Genomic DNA, 14,837 nt, shown 5'->3' with positions numbered 1-14,837 from the left:
GAGCAGGGCAGGATCACCTCAGGGGTTGTGGGGGTTATTTCTGTGCTGGGAGCTTTCCCCAGCTGCTGCCTCCCTGCAGTAATGCTGCAGCCCTGGGGGGGGGTCTGCTCAGCACCAGCACTGCAGCTTCCAAACAAGGGGTGCCAGATCAGGCAGGGAAGGAGTGACCTGGCCCCAGCCTGGCTGCTGGAACTTCACACGTGCCAGGGGCTGCAGAGCTCTTCAGAGCAGGCACAGTGGTGCTGGGCCAGCTTTACCAAGAGCAGCAGAGAGGACCTGCAGAACAACTGGAAAGGCAAAGCCAACACATTACACTCATGTTCCTGGGTACTGGATAATAAAGCAGCTGCTGAGCTCCTCTAGGAGAGGCTGGTGGTTCTTAGTTGTTTTTGGGAGCCAAGTGCCTGTGCTGCTCCTGCTGTCCCCGCAGGAGGCCCTGTCCTGCCCCTCCAGACCTGTAGCACCAGCCAAGGGACTCAGCCCATGCTGGGGAACAGCAGCACAGCTGCCTCTACCTGCATGGCTGTAGAGGAGACAAATATGAGGGGTACTCAAGGGGGGTCTGTCCCCTCCAAGGAGCAGCCAGATCCACCTCCATACAGCTGCTGCACAATGGACCAAGATAGCAAAAGGCTGTAAGGAGAGATCAGCATTGCAGCTGGTGATGCTGCTGCAGCACAGGAATTCCTACCACCAGGACAGGACTGGCCACAATGCTTGCTTTCCACTTACCTAGTCAGTGTCTGTTAGTGCTTGAAAAAACTAGAAATCAAGGAGAGACACAGAGAAGCCAGATGCTCCAGGCCCTGGCCCATCCTGGAGCCTGCAGTACTTGGTCTTGGCAGAGAAGCACTTTCCCAAGGCTGCTATGACCTGCTGCTCCCCTGCCCCAGGGCTGTCCTGTCCTCCTCCATGAGAACAAAGAAGATTTGAGCAATTCTCTGCCTCTCTCCTCTTTTCCTGTTGTTTCACAGCTTTCTGCCTGCAATCCACAGCCCAGGGCAGGTAACTACAACTTGGTCAGCTACCTCTGCAGTGCTCCAGCAGCTGTAGGCACAGCACCATGACATTTCTGGCCTCAGTTCTGCTTCAGTAGAAGAACAGCACTCAGAAAAAAACAAACTCACATTGCAGAGATGCTGTAGCAGAACATTTATTCAATGGCATAGTGAAGAGCAGAACTCGGTACAAACATAAACCCTCAGTGCCTTGCTCACTACTACACCGAGCCCAGGGAGAAGAGATTTCACAATCTCAGGGGAGGAGGGTAGAGGCTGTTCCTTTGCTGTGTGACTGGACAGAGCGCTGGATGTGGATCCTGTGTGCACGCACACGGACTCCCTTGTTTCTGGAAGTCCTATGATGACAGAAAACCTGAGTACAGGGTTTTGGATAAAGCCATGGGCACCTGCTGGGGCACAGCAGAATGAGGGTACAAACCCTTCTGCCAAGGGCCACAGGAGCTGTTAAAGCCATCAGTGCATATCAAGACAGTAGCTGCTGCCTCCATTAAGTCTATGTGCAACCCAAGGCAGTGAGTGGCAGAGACAACTGCCACCAGTGCTCCCAGGGGAGTCCCAAAATGCCTCCTCCAGCTCCTGGCTGGGACACAGCTCTTTTCTAGATGCAGCCCAGAGCCTAGCTCCCAGGAGTGACTGCAGCTCCTGGGGTCAATGCCAGCTCCAGCCATCTAGGCCAAGTCAAGATTAGGGGCTTAATTTTAGACTCTTACATTTGGGTACCTGCTGCAGGGAGAAAAGCTTCAGGGACAGATACAGAGCAAACACCATCGAGCTTGTAATTGCTTCAAGTGTCAGCTCCACTGTCAGAGGGGTCCCCAGGGGGAGCTAATCACCAAACCCATGGCAAGTCAGCCCAGGAGGAAGGAAGCTTATTGAAACTGTCACTTCAGGCAGGTGGGTTGTGCTCCTCCATGGGTGAATACCTGCAGCCACTCATGGGTGCCTTCACCTACTCATGGAAAACATACCAAGAGAACCTAAAGTGCCACAACTTGAGTAGCATGGGCGGGAGGTGACCATGAGAACCACCAGCCATCCTCATGGCTGCCCCCTTGGGAAGGGACAGCAGATAGCCTAGAATAAATACATTACTGATGCCATAGCTTAGTTAAGCGCTACTTAGCTGAGGAAGACAGAGGCAAAGCCAGCACCATGTTACCACCAGCCCTCCCCACTCTCAAGTTTGGAAACTGGCGATATCAACACGTAGTTGCTAACAGAAGACATCAACAGGGCACTGGCTGCATCCCCAGGGGCCACACGAGATGCCAGCCAGCCCCCCCCCCCCAGCCCTGCCTACCCCACTGCCTTCTCACTGCCCTCCAGTCCCTGCTGCCCTCCGAGGCCAAGATGCCATGTGGGAAGAGGCACTCTGCATTACCCAACAGCTAGATGAGTTGCCCATGGATGTTGGGACAAACAAACATTAATAAAACTACTATATTAAAAGTGTCCTGCAGTAAGGCAGTACAGCACTGTACCATGGCTTCTGCCAAGTGCTCTGCAGCCGGTAGCTCTCAGTGAGGTCAGCCATGTCCCAGGCTCACATAGTACAAATGCTGGAGACATGCCTCAGTCTGTTCTCGGAGACAAAAGCTCACCCAGAGAGAGCTGTGACCAAGTAGCAGCATTCGTGAGAAGCTGTGGGGAGCCTACCTTGCAGTGACCAGCTTGGGCTGCTGCCCGACGGGGTCAGGAACTGGCCCTCAGCTCTTATGTTCCATCTTTGAAGCAGATGCTCCGAGGAGGAAGCAATTCCCACTACTGGGATCCCTCCTAACTCAGCGGATGGGATTCATGTGCCCAGAGCTCATCTCTGTTGTGCAGGGCTCAAAGCTCTGCAAGCTCCAGAGGAGGTGGCTGCAGTGAGGAAGCTGCAGGAGCAGGTGTACCTGGGTTCAGCTTCTCTGGTTCATGAGCCAGGAGAAGAGCAGTTTCCTGGGCCTCGGCTTCCTGGCCTGCTGGATGCGCACCGTGCGAGGGGAGCGCCACACCTTGATGGTGGTGTCGTCGCTGGCTGTCAGGAGCAGCTCCTGCTCCACTGGGCTGAACGCCACTGAGTTGACCACGTTGTCGTGCTGCAGTTTTGCCAGGCAGATGTTATAGTGCCGGTCCCAGATGTAGCCATGGCGATCCTCTGCCCCACTGCGGTGGACAAGGCACCGGTCAGGACGTCACCCCAGCAGCCCCGATAACTTGTTGCTCCCAATCCCCTTCCTTCCACGCAGATGGAGGCAGAGAGTGCCCCAGCCTGGCCAAAGGCCCCAGCCTCCATCTGCAGCCCTGTCAGCAGGGACAGGCCAGCTCCTTCTGGGAACCCAGGGCTGTTTGAAGAGCCCCTTCAACTCGGTCCATGGCACCTGCTGCCTGCAGCCCCCAGGAAGGGCATTTGCCACCCGCTGCCAAACATGCCACAGCCCAGAATTTCCCCTTTCCTCACTGATTTCACAACAGGACCAGGGCAGACAGCCTTTAACAGCACCCTCTGATTCAGTCCCTCTGCTCTTTACAAATCTCCCATTTCCTGCTCTGCTCACAACACACAGGAGTTTCCAGCACATGGACCAGCCCTGCTTGCACAAGCTGGCCTGCAGTGCCGGCCCCAAGGCCCTCCCAGACGCAGGGTCAGAATCCTGCCTGGCCCCATCACCACAGACCTTGCTACGAAGTCCCTGCTGACATCCAGGAAGATGAAGAAGCACTCCTCATTGGGTGTGTAGGCCCGATGCGCACGGAGGGCTCTTTTCACCTCCTTCATTGTCTTCAGGTCAAACACATGCAGATCGATCTCCTCGGCGATGGGTGGTGGCTGCATTGGGTCAGAGATGACACAGTCCCGAGGCCAGGCACGGCTGTTCACATACAGGTACCTTGGGGAGGGGAGCAGACGGGTTACCCTGCACCTCACTGCATGCAATGAAGCTCACCAAGCCCCTAGCTGTAAATGTGCAGTGCAGTCAAGTGGGGTAGGGACTGAGCAGTTTCTCCGGTCCTTAGCAAGCCTGCAGCTCAGCTCACTAAAATCCAGGCTGAAACATGGGAACACATTGCTGAAACACTTCTTGCCACGTTTGGAAAGGAAAGGGCCACCACAATTGGGAAGGTAGGCCCTAGGGGCTAGGTCAAGCCTCTTTAATCCCATTAAAACCAACCTTAAGGTGTATTGATCTGCCTCGGGAACAAGACGCATTGGTGTGGGCAGCTCCTTCACTCTTACAAGGCTCCTTGCCTGACCCTATCCTGAACTGGGCTCAGCAGCGCAGAGGGAGGAAAGCATTCCTGCCAAGATCTGGGGAGATGCTCAGGTGGTAACACATGCCATCAGCACTAGGACATAAATGGGACATGAACAGGCAGAGCAGCCTGTGCAGGCACCCTGCTCCATCCACTACAGTCATTTCTTCTCCTGTTCACCCCACAAAGCCCCAAAGCAGCTGTCGCCCACCCCCTGCAGTGTCTGAAGCCAGCACTGCCACTCCACCACACTCACCTGTGGTCAGGGGAGAGGCCCATGCCAATGATGTGCCCATGGATGTCGATGACATGATCCAGTGAGTCAAAGAACTCATCTGAGCGCCTCTCCTCCCCAAGCACTGGCCCAGCAGTTGTCATCTGATGGGGCAGGATCCTTTTAATCCCTTGGGGACAGAAAGCAGAATCAGGTGGTTCTGCAGGCTGCTGCCAGCAGACAGCAAGGCTGGTGGAAGTCCCCAGGCTTCAAGAAGGGGCTTCCCTTAGCACTGCTAAGAAAGGAGAACTGGGTTGCTTACAGTCAAGGACCAGGACAGGACTGCTGTCCCTACCAGGCTCCTTCAAGCTCTCACAAGTGGTGCTTTTGGCCAGGACACTGCCCAAAAGTGACACATTGGCACATTCAATCCCAGCCAGGGAGATGCCCAGCGCACAGCTGCCAACGCAGCCAGTACAGCCACACCTCGCTCCAAGCCCAGCCCGCAGTGTGCTCTGAAGCACAGGGAAGCTGCGCTGGTCTGGGAGACACTCTGGCTGCAGAAAGGTTTTTCTCCTAAACAAATTCTTGGGCTGGGCCCACTTCCTTCAATATCCAGCCTGGAGAAGGCCCAGCAGATACACTGGCTGCAGCAGGGTTTTCCCCCGATGCTGTCAAGCGCAGGTGGGGGTCATCCCCAGAAAGCTCCAAGAACTGGGGTTTAAACCCAAACTGGGCTCAAGTGCTTTATAGCTTTTGAACTTCCTGAGTAAATGAGACACATGCTATGGGTCAAGCCCTGTCCCCTTCCAGCTCTAGGCAGAGGTCCCAAACACAAACCATCTACAACAGCTTCCTGGAGGACTCCTGTGAGCCTCAGCAGCTCTTGGGCACACATGGGCTTTATCCTCAGCAGGTCCAAGAGTAGCTGGAAGATGGCCCATCCCATCGCCCCTCTAAGCGAATCATGGCCAAACACCCTTCATTTTAGTCCCCTTCCGCAGACCAACGTCAGGGTGACACCACACTGCACCTCAAGTCCGAGGCCCTTCACATCACTGCATCTGAACCTGGACAGCCCAGGACCTTCAGGACAGGACCTTTGCTCTTCCACTCAACTGGCATTGCTCACCAGCATCTTCATCCTCATTTCCACAGCACTACACTCCCAGTTCCAAACTCAGCTACGTGGCCCCCACACGCACAAGCCAGCGGAACAGGCAGCTTTGCCCATGACTCAAGCCTGCCACCAGCACAAGGGAGAGAGAAGCTCAAAGGAAACTCCTGCAGGAGAAGTGCTTGCATGCTGCAGATCAGGCAAGATAGCACCAATGCCCAGCAGCTGGGAGCATGTCTCCCACCAGCAGCCTGGTGAGAGATGAGCACAACAGCAAGCTCTTTCAAGTACCAGTTCCTTGGGGGCAGACAGCAGAAGCACAAATGCTGGTTTGACACACAAACCAATGGGCAAACCTAACATTTTGCAGTGACTCATGGCTGGAAGAGGAGCTGAGCCGGGGTTCATCCCTCTGAACAGCCAGTCTGTGCCACAGGCACTGGCCACCAGTCAGCTAGTCACTGGAGTTCAAAGGCACCAAAACCCACAGCCCTGGGATGCTGCACTGGAAGTCAGTGGAGTCCAAAGGCAGGCGCTGCCTTTGGACCACGCTTTGCTGTCGTGTGCTGCAGGCCCCAGCCTGCAAGGCAGTGCTTGCTTGACCCAGCGGATCAAGATGCAGCGCTGCTTACAGGGCTGAGTCAGGGCAGACCACCTGCCACTTGTCCAGAGGCAGGTCAAGGTCCACCACATCGGTCTGCAGACCCGGCCATGGACCGGAGCACAGAGAAGAGCTATGCTCAGTCCAGGTCACATTCCTAGTTTAGGTGGGCAAAGACCAAGTGACTCTTCTCCAAGTTGCCTACAGCTTTGGAAACTGCCTTTCCCTGCCTTACTGGGCTGTACTGGTGCAGGACCAAGTAACAGGAAGGTTAGAAGAGCCTGCAGCAGGAAAGCAAGGCTGTAATTGTGCAAGCAGCAAAAGGAACTGAAACTGTCTGGCTTTACAGAAGAGTATTCTTGCCTGGAAGCAGCTCTCCTTCCCTCCCCACATTTCTACTTATCTGTCTGGTCCTTTCCACTGAACTTCTCTACTACTTTTAGGGGCTTTTGGCAAAGCAGCTAGTCTACCTGCTTCTACTCATCACTGCACTAGCTTCTTATAAATTCAGACTCTGCTAGTCCCAGTGCCTCAACAAGAGCATCCCAGATGAGCAAAGGAAGTCCTAACCCAGAAAAAGGTCACCAGCAGCGCCATTGCCTGGCTTGTGCTGCAACTACAGTCCCTTGTACCCCACTGAGCAAGGAGGCTGAGTGCCCAGCAAGCTGCCTGGCATCAGCTTGCCATGGAAACACCCCTTGGGGCAGCTAATAACCCCCCATGAAGGCTCTTCAGTACCAAACCAGGGGTGCCCAAGTGTCTCGCCAAGGCTGAAAGGCCACCTGATGCAGGGTGATCACCTGGATCAGGCAGGCAAGCACAGGGGAGGCAGGCAGGCAAGCACAGAGGCAGGCAGGGCTCTGTCTCCCAGAGTTGAGGGGCACTGTGCAAGCAACACGCATGTGAACTTCAAGCTGCTCAAACTAGTCTTGCCCTGATGCCCTCTCCATCCCCACAAGACAACAGGGCTGAGGGCCTTCCACACACTCCTATCAGGGCAATCACCGCCCTTCCCAACCACCCACTGGTGCGCAACTCATGGCTGATGTCCTTAAGTCAGGAGTTCCTTTTTGATCTTCTGCTCATCCCTTGCCATGACTTTCTTGTTTGGCCACGTGTCAAGCCTGGTAGCAACAAAACAACCCTCAGGCAAGTGCTTGTGGTGTCGAACCCCCTTCAGTGACCAGGGGCATCTCAAAAGCCTCACGTATCAAGAATCCAGCAGCCTGAGTAAAACTGCAACTCACTCACCACAAACAGGCAGCAAATAAAACAGGTCTTTTCCAGATTCAAATTCAGAGCGAGCTGCAGCCCACACCCCCAGGGAGGCTGGCATGCCCTGGGCTCAGACCACAGCCTTACCTATCTGGTGTGGGGAGTAGGTGAGGCATCCTGTGGTGAAGATTAAGTATTTTGTCTTGCTGTTGCTGTCCGTGGAGAGCAGGTTCAGCTCAGGCGGTTTAGTTCTGTTGCGTACAAACAGCTCAGCCACCTTTGTCTCCAACTCTGTCTCGGTCATGGCAGGCCTCACACGGCCCTCCATGATATCATCAAAGAACTGCTGCAGCCCATCCTCTGCTGTCACACCCCCGTCATCCGGAAATTCCTGTAATGCTGGCTCCGGCATCTGCTTGGGCTTGGCCTCCTCTTCCTCACTGTCACTGCCAAGATCAAAGACTGGGCAGGTGGATGTGGAGGAAGCAGCTATCTGCTCCTCATAGTCCAGGAGCAGGTCTGGGGAATCATACCGGCTGCAGTCAGCCACCATCACAGTCCGGATAGTGCTGGCATTCAGGTTCTGGATTTTGAACAGTCTCTTCACTACATTCACATTCTCAGACTCTATGCCCTGCAAGCAGAAGGGAGAAGTAAGCAGGAACCACTTCACTGGAGGGTCACTCCTACAGCTCAAACTAAGAGCTGCCTGCCCAGACCTTGAGCCTGCACAGTGGACACCAGCCACACACCAACCTCTCTTTGCACTGCTATATGGAGCACTGACCATGAGAAACGGCTCGAGGCTGGCCAGCTTTGTTGCACTCCTTCCTATCTTAGAGGTAGGCACACCAAGACAAAAAGCTCCTGCAGGCTGATGACAGCAGAGTTGGGAACATAGAGGCCAGGAAGCTTTGCTGCCACCCCTCTGCCTGAGGTCATTAGCTGGTGCTGCTCAGCGCTTTACAAGAATTTCAGGAACAGGCCTGTGCGATAAACATAGGTGCAGTGTGAAGTGCCAACCCACTGGCCTACAAGCAGAAGAGGCAGAGGACCTCCATGCTCCTGGACTTTGCCTATACCCCTCAGCAGGACCAGCCTGGTTATCTGCTCCCAGACACAAGCAGCAGGTCTCTTTCTGCCTAACTGCTCTGGCAGTCTGCAGCTGCACTTCAACACCCCCTGTCAAAGTGGGCAAGGTCCTTCCTCACCTCTCAGAGATAGAAGAGTTAACACTAGTGTCAGTGCAGCACAGAGATGTGGTTATGGGAAGGATCTCTGCTACCAGAGGATTCCACCCAGGGCCAGCAATCATTCATGTTAAAAAAAACACAAAACGCCAGGATGTGCAGCTGTGACATTGAGACAGAGGCAAAACATGGAAGAGGAACGTGTCCAAGCAGCACAAGCGCCAGAGAATGAACAAGCAGCAAACAAGCAGTCTAAGGCCAGCACACACTGATCTCCAGATCTCATCACAGCATCAGAGACATCACCTGGCCCACAGAAATGTCAGCAAGGACAGGCAGGGCTGAGCTCAGCCTCTCAGCTAGCTCCAGCTCCCAGGAACAACGCACTGAGCTGCCAAGTGGGAGAACAGCCACTGCTCAGATATGTGCCAGACTACAGCCATCCCAGGCCCAGTTGCATACTATCAAGGACCTCAGCAACCCTGTTGTGGTTCAGCCACTCTCCTGTTGAGCAATGCATGCTCTAGGGCACTGCACTCAAGTCCTCATCCCAATTAATGGGGCAAGAGTTAATGGAATCTGAGGGCAGAGTTAGAATATTGCAATGGGTACCACAACACCGAGCATGGAGAAACCTCACGCAAGGGTTGCCTCAAGCTCAAGATCCTGAGGGCAAGTCAGAGGAGACAAACAGGGAGTACAGGAGGACTGGGCCATTCTTCCCTGGTTGCATCTCCTCCACAGCTTTTCCTCCCCCAGGAGCCAGCAGGAAGCTGCACTGCCTGTGGAGCTGGAACAAAGGCATCTCACCTGGAAAGCGTTGTTCAGCCACAGCACAGAACAGGAGGTTATACGCCCAATCCGATGCAGATTGCCAGATATCAAGTTGGTTTCATTCAGCCAGCAGCCAAACACATCATAGGGCTTATTCCTCACCCTGGAAAGCAGTGTGAAGTTCTCTGGAAGGGAGGGGAGACACGAGTGTGAGGTGATGGCTCCCAGCAAGGGCCCTGGAGAAACCATGGCAGAAGACATAGGAAGTAGCTCAAAGTCTCCACAGGAGAGGCACTGATGCAGCACCTCCACCACAAACTGACCAGACACTGCCCAACCACCATCCAGTTCCAGACACTACTCTGAAGATAGGTTACTTCTCTCTTCTACAGAGATGTGTGGGGAGAGCACGCACAAGGGAAACCAAAATAAAAGGGCAGCCAGATGGAGCCAGACCAGAGAGCAATCTATCCTCACAGTCTTTCTCCCAAAGCAGACACCCCAAGGACAAGAACAAGTCAAACATGTACAGAACTTCTTCACTCCTGTCCCTGGGGCTCAGGGCCTTTCTGAGCAAGACAGCTGTGCTTTTAGCAGCACTCCTTGATTTATGGCACAGTGGGACTGTAGCACAGAGACAGTGAGAGACAACGCAGTTGGGGTTAGCAAGTTTCACAGAACTGCATCAGAAGAGGTGAAGCAGGCCCAGATGAATGCACTTCAGAAAGCCGTGTGAGACCTCAGTGTGGGACTAGCACCACTTGAGTCAGAAATGGTGGCTTCAACATAACAGGTAATGTGGATAACTTCTTGCCTTGCCCAGACTGTCACTTCGAACAGAAGTTAAGTGAGAATAAATATATGCCACACTGCCTTTAGGTGATGATGTGGTGACCTGAGCAGAGTTAAGGCTATCATCTGGAAGGTTTACCCTATGAAACTGTGATTGGGACCCCAGATGGTAGAAGGCAGGACAAGCATACGTCAAGGCCACCGCACACCTGAAGAGGAAGGGAACCCCAGCACCCACTATTTCACATCTCCCAGTAAGCCCCAATGAAGGCGAGGGCAGCATTTACCCATGCTGATTACGGCAATCTCTCCTGACGAGGAGTTGTGAGGTCCCACGAAGACACCTGACACCAGAAGGAGGGAGTCATCAGAGTTGAACTGGGAGAACTGTGTATAGCTCCAGTTGTACGGCCTCATGTTGGAGCTGTGCTGCAGGGAGATATCCAACTCATTGCTCCAGATCTACAGACAGACAGACAAACAGTCAGGAAACTGTTGAGAAGCCTGAGAGGTTCCACTTCATCTGTTTTGCCAGCGCTCACCAGGACAAGAAAAAAAAAATATCAAAGACCCTATTTAACTGCCTCCCAGTCCTGATTTCCCTGTCAATTCCCCTGACAGAAAATGGCCAACAGCCTTGGAGAGCGGCTAAATGCAGGACTACTTCTCCATCAGCCAGTGGAAAAGGTGTTCAGGCAGTGAATGGCACTGTCACAGCTGGATTCTTCAGCATATTTAGAGATATTTCTCGCAAGACAACCACTCATGCAAGACATCTTCTGCACTGGATCTCCACACTCTTTCTTAGACCCATGGCACAACAGGGGACTGATCTGCACCTAGAAAGCAGCCAGAGCCAGGCAGGCACCTTGGCCACCTTCACACAGGCTGGAGCTGGAATCCACAGCCCTCAAGGCTACATTTGCAAGAGTCATTAGTTCTGTGGCTTTAAGAACTCAGCATCTGCAGGAACCAGCCTAAGTCCAGGGACAGCTGGTCAAACCTCTCCTCTCCACAGACTTTCTACAGGCTGCTCTCCCAGCTAAGTCCCACTAAATCAAAGCTGGAAGGGTTGTACAGGGGAAGCTGCCACTTTACCTTGACGGTACAGTCTTTGGAGCATGATGCAAACAAACAGCCAGAGTGGGAGAAGCTGAGGTGCAAAACCTGGTCATTGTGCTCCTTCAGAGCCTGCACTTCCACGCAAGGGATGGTGTCGTAGAGCCTCTGGAACTCGTCATACCAGGAGACAGCAGCTGTAACACACGAGCAGGGACATGGGACAGGAACATAAGTGGAGGGAAGCAACAGACCTGAGCTAAACACAGCAGCCACAAAATCAGTCTTTAATAAAGCGCAGTCTTGATGCGTGCTAGACAAGCCAGGAGCAATGCTGGGGCCACCATCCCTACGGGTTCAGCTGAGTTAGCAGGGCTTAACATTTTTCTCAGTAGCTTCCCCACTCCCAACCCCCACCCAAAAAAATCTTTTCTTCTAGTAAACACACAACTCCACACCATACCACTACTTCCTAAACCAGTACAGCCACTGCAAGAAACATCCAGGGCATAGCTGTCAGCTATCTAACAAAAACCTTGCTCAGGACAAAACAGCCGTCAGAACTGCAGACGTGCTCCAGCACAACACAAACAAATCTATCATGTGATGAGAGGGAAGCTGCTCCTCAGGGTAGCGGGCTCCACTCTGATTATCTTTATCTTGTCTAACACAGAATTAAGAAGGTTCCAGAAAGGGTCTGAGACCAGGAAAAAACATCTCCATGAGATAAGAGACTAGAGAAAACAAGAGAGAATTGGGGCTGGATGCAGTGTGCCAGGACAGAAGAGGAGCCCTGCAGTACAAGGGCCTGGAGCACACTCGCAGAAGTCACAGTGATGGCCAGTAAAGACACAAATAAAGAGGTTTTTTAATGAAGCACCTGGTAAGACAGCCTACAGACTTCTTGCAGCAGCAAATCCCAAGGAAGCAAAGAGGATTAGACATGTATATGGATAAGGGCCAATTTCCCTATTTACACTGAACAGGACTGAAGGTTTTTTTGGAACTCACTGCAGCCCAGGAGGCACCTGCAGGCAGGGAGCAGCTTGCTGCCAGGACATCCCACCATTTCTCACCAAGCTATGCACTTCATCCCCCTCTGAAGCTTAGTCCTGGCCTGTCTGGCTGGGAAGCAATCTGAACAGATCCATATGGCCAAGCAACACCAACATTTCCTCTTACAAGACCCACTGGATACCATTCCCCAAACTGCAGAGCTGCCCAGGGCAGGCAGGCTGGCAGGGGATTTCCCCAAACTCCTGCTTCAGCCCCTTCCTGGGCCTGCCATTCACCCCCTGCCCCCGCTGCCTCACAGCTCCAGAAGCACAGCCTGGGAGGTGCCCGAATACATTACTGAGTTACACCAACTGCTCAATCCCAATTAGTGCTAAAGAACAGGGCTGGCAGCTTACTAACTAGCTCCAGGAGGCTGGAAGCGAACAAGCCTGGTCAAAGAACCTCAGGTAAAGATAATGTCCTCAAGCCCACAGAGCTCCAGGGTCTCCACAAGTGAAATCACACAGCCCAAGTCATCCCATCCACATCTCATCTCTTCTCAGAGCCCTTCTGCACTGGTGTTCCCCACTGCAGGGAGATGGGCTCCTGCTGCTTGGTCCTCAGCATTTCTTCCCATCCTTCCGTAGCAACAGCAACTCAAGGTCAAGAACCCAATTCCCTCCGCTGTGGCCACACTGGGAGCCCCGTGCACATCCTTGGGGCGGCAGATGGAACACAGCTGTCCCGGACCTCTGCAGCAGGCTAGGAACAGGCTTTTCGGTCTCCAAGAGAGACCCACCTTGGCAGCAAGGGCTCCTGTCAGCTGGTCTCCAAGGCCTGTCTCAGCTGGTGCGACAGCATTAGGATACCCTTCCAGACTGCACCAAACCGCTTCCAGCACCTGATACTCACCAGAGACCAGACCCGTGACTGTAGACTGTCGCCACCAAGACTGCCGACAGCTCTGCCCAGGGAAGGCCCCGCCAGGCTCAGTTGATGCTGACTGTTAATGGGTCATCTTCCTACTGCGAGTCAAGGCCAAGATCAAGTCCGACCTGCCCTCGCAAAGTGGGTCAGCAACTGCCTTAGCATTTACCCACTGTACAATTAAATGGCCGTACACCCACCTCCCTCTCCAGACAGCAGGCACACGTGTTCTCCCTCCACAGCCAAGCTGCAGCTGCTGCCTACGTCTTATGGAAATAGTCTGATCAGCTAATGTGTACTTGCAGCTCTTCCTAGTCCGGATGAGAAAGGGACAGAGCCTGAAGCAGAGGCTTGCTGTGAGGTCCTGATCAGGAAAAGCCAGCAGTGATTATCTTGGAATCCAACTGGGCTGTGATGTAGCAGCGCACAGTGACTCACTGCATCTCCTCAGGATCTCCCTCAGCAGCAGCAGTGCCCAGACAAGCTGTGCAGTAGCTACCAGAGAGAGTAGCTGTGCAGTAGCTACCTGCCTAGAGAGAGCTCAGAAACCACCTTTCTGCAAAAGGAAGGGAAAGCTGAAGCATTTTCAACTACCCGATGCCCCTTTCTGAAGGGTTTGGGCCGTTCCAGAGCCCTTCACGTGCACGTCACCACCCAAGCCTGCAGACCGCTAATGTGATACGGTTTAGTGGCTCCATCACCTTTGACGCCAGAGAACGGAGGGTTGAGCAGCAGAGGGGGAGAGGATTTCTCCCTTCTAGGCTCACGGCAGGGAAGTTTCGGGAGCTGCCACCCGGGGAAAGGCCCCCCCCCAGGGCCGGCAGAGGCCCCGGGGCCGAGCAGCCCCCTCGCCCGGCCCGGCTGCCCTGCCTGCTCGGCAGGTTCGGGAAGGCAGCCAGCCAGCCCCGCGGGCAGCCACGCCAGCCCCTTCCTTCCCTCCACGCCAGCGCACCTGGGTGCCGAGGCACCTCCCGGGAGATGCGGTAGTAGCGGTAGAAGAGCTCCTTCCAGAGGAACTCGTCCCGGGCCACGGCGTGCCACTGCCGGCACACCAGCCCCGCCGAGAGTACGTCTACGTGGTCCAGGTAGAGGAAGATCTCGTAGAGGACGCTGTCGGGGAGGAGGGGGCCGCCGCCCGCATCCATCGTGTCATTCTGCCGCCGCGCCTGGAAGCAAACGGGGCGGGGGAGGGTGTGAGGCCCGGCCGCCCGCAGCCCCGCACCGGCAGCCCCGGAGGGCCCACGCCCGCCGCCCCGGGCCGCCCCCTCACGGCAGCTCCGGCGGCTCCGCTGCCCCCGCCTCCCCCGCGCAGCGCTTCCGGCCTCCCCGCCCCGCACTTCCGCTCCGGCTTTCACGGGCCACTCTGGGCGCCCCTCTCGGTGGTTGTCTCCCCCCCTTCCAATCACCGCGCCGCTTATCTGCCGCAGGCCGAAGAGCTCGAGCCCAGAGCTCCCCACGGCGCGCTAGGAGCAGCTAGCCGAGCGCGGCACGCTCGCTCACGAGCGACCTACGGCGGCAGCTCTGCCCCGCCCCGCCCCGCCCGGCCTGATCAGACCCCGCCCCGTCCGAGCAGGCCACGCCCTCACGATCGCGCCCCGCCCCCACCCGAACAGGCCCCGCCCCACCACCGGCGGGGGCGGGGCCGCCCGGGACCCCCGCGCCTGTGGCGACCCCCCGCCCTCCGGGGTCGGTCCCC

The 14,837-nt window shown here is 55.1% G+C and overlaps 1 protein-coding gene across 1 annotated transcript; it reads right to left on the bottom strand.

Annotated features, from left to right (window-relative positions):
- Window positions 1-1,137: 1,137 nt before the first annotated feature.
- Window positions 1,138-14,392, bottom strand: FBXW5 (F-box and WD repeat domain containing 5). The gene is made up of 8 exons (XM_069770740.1): window positions 14,094-14,392; window positions 11,258-11,415; window positions 10,447-10,621; window positions 9,404-9,552; window positions 7,551-8,037; window positions 4,513-4,660; window positions 3,680-3,892; window positions 1,138-3,167 (listed from the first exon to the last, which is right to left on the bottom strand). The coding sequence occupies exons 1-8, from the start codon at window positions 14,284-14,286 to the stop codon at window positions 2,921-2,923; spliced, it is 1,770 nt and encodes a 589-aa protein (XP_069626841.1). The 5' UTR covers window positions 14,287-14,392; the 3' UTR covers window positions 1,138-2,920.
- Window positions 14,393-14,837: the final 445 nt, after the last annotated feature.

This window comes from Haliaeetus albicilla, chromosome 26, assembly GCF_947461875.1.
Source record: "Haliaeetus albicilla chromosome 26, bHalAlb1.1, whole genome shotgun sequence".
Taxonomy (NCBI): domain Eukaryota; kingdom Metazoa; phylum Chordata; class Aves; order Accipitriformes; family Accipitridae; genus Haliaeetus; species Haliaeetus albicilla.
This window is presented reverse-complemented; position numbering and strand designations above follow the sequence as displayed.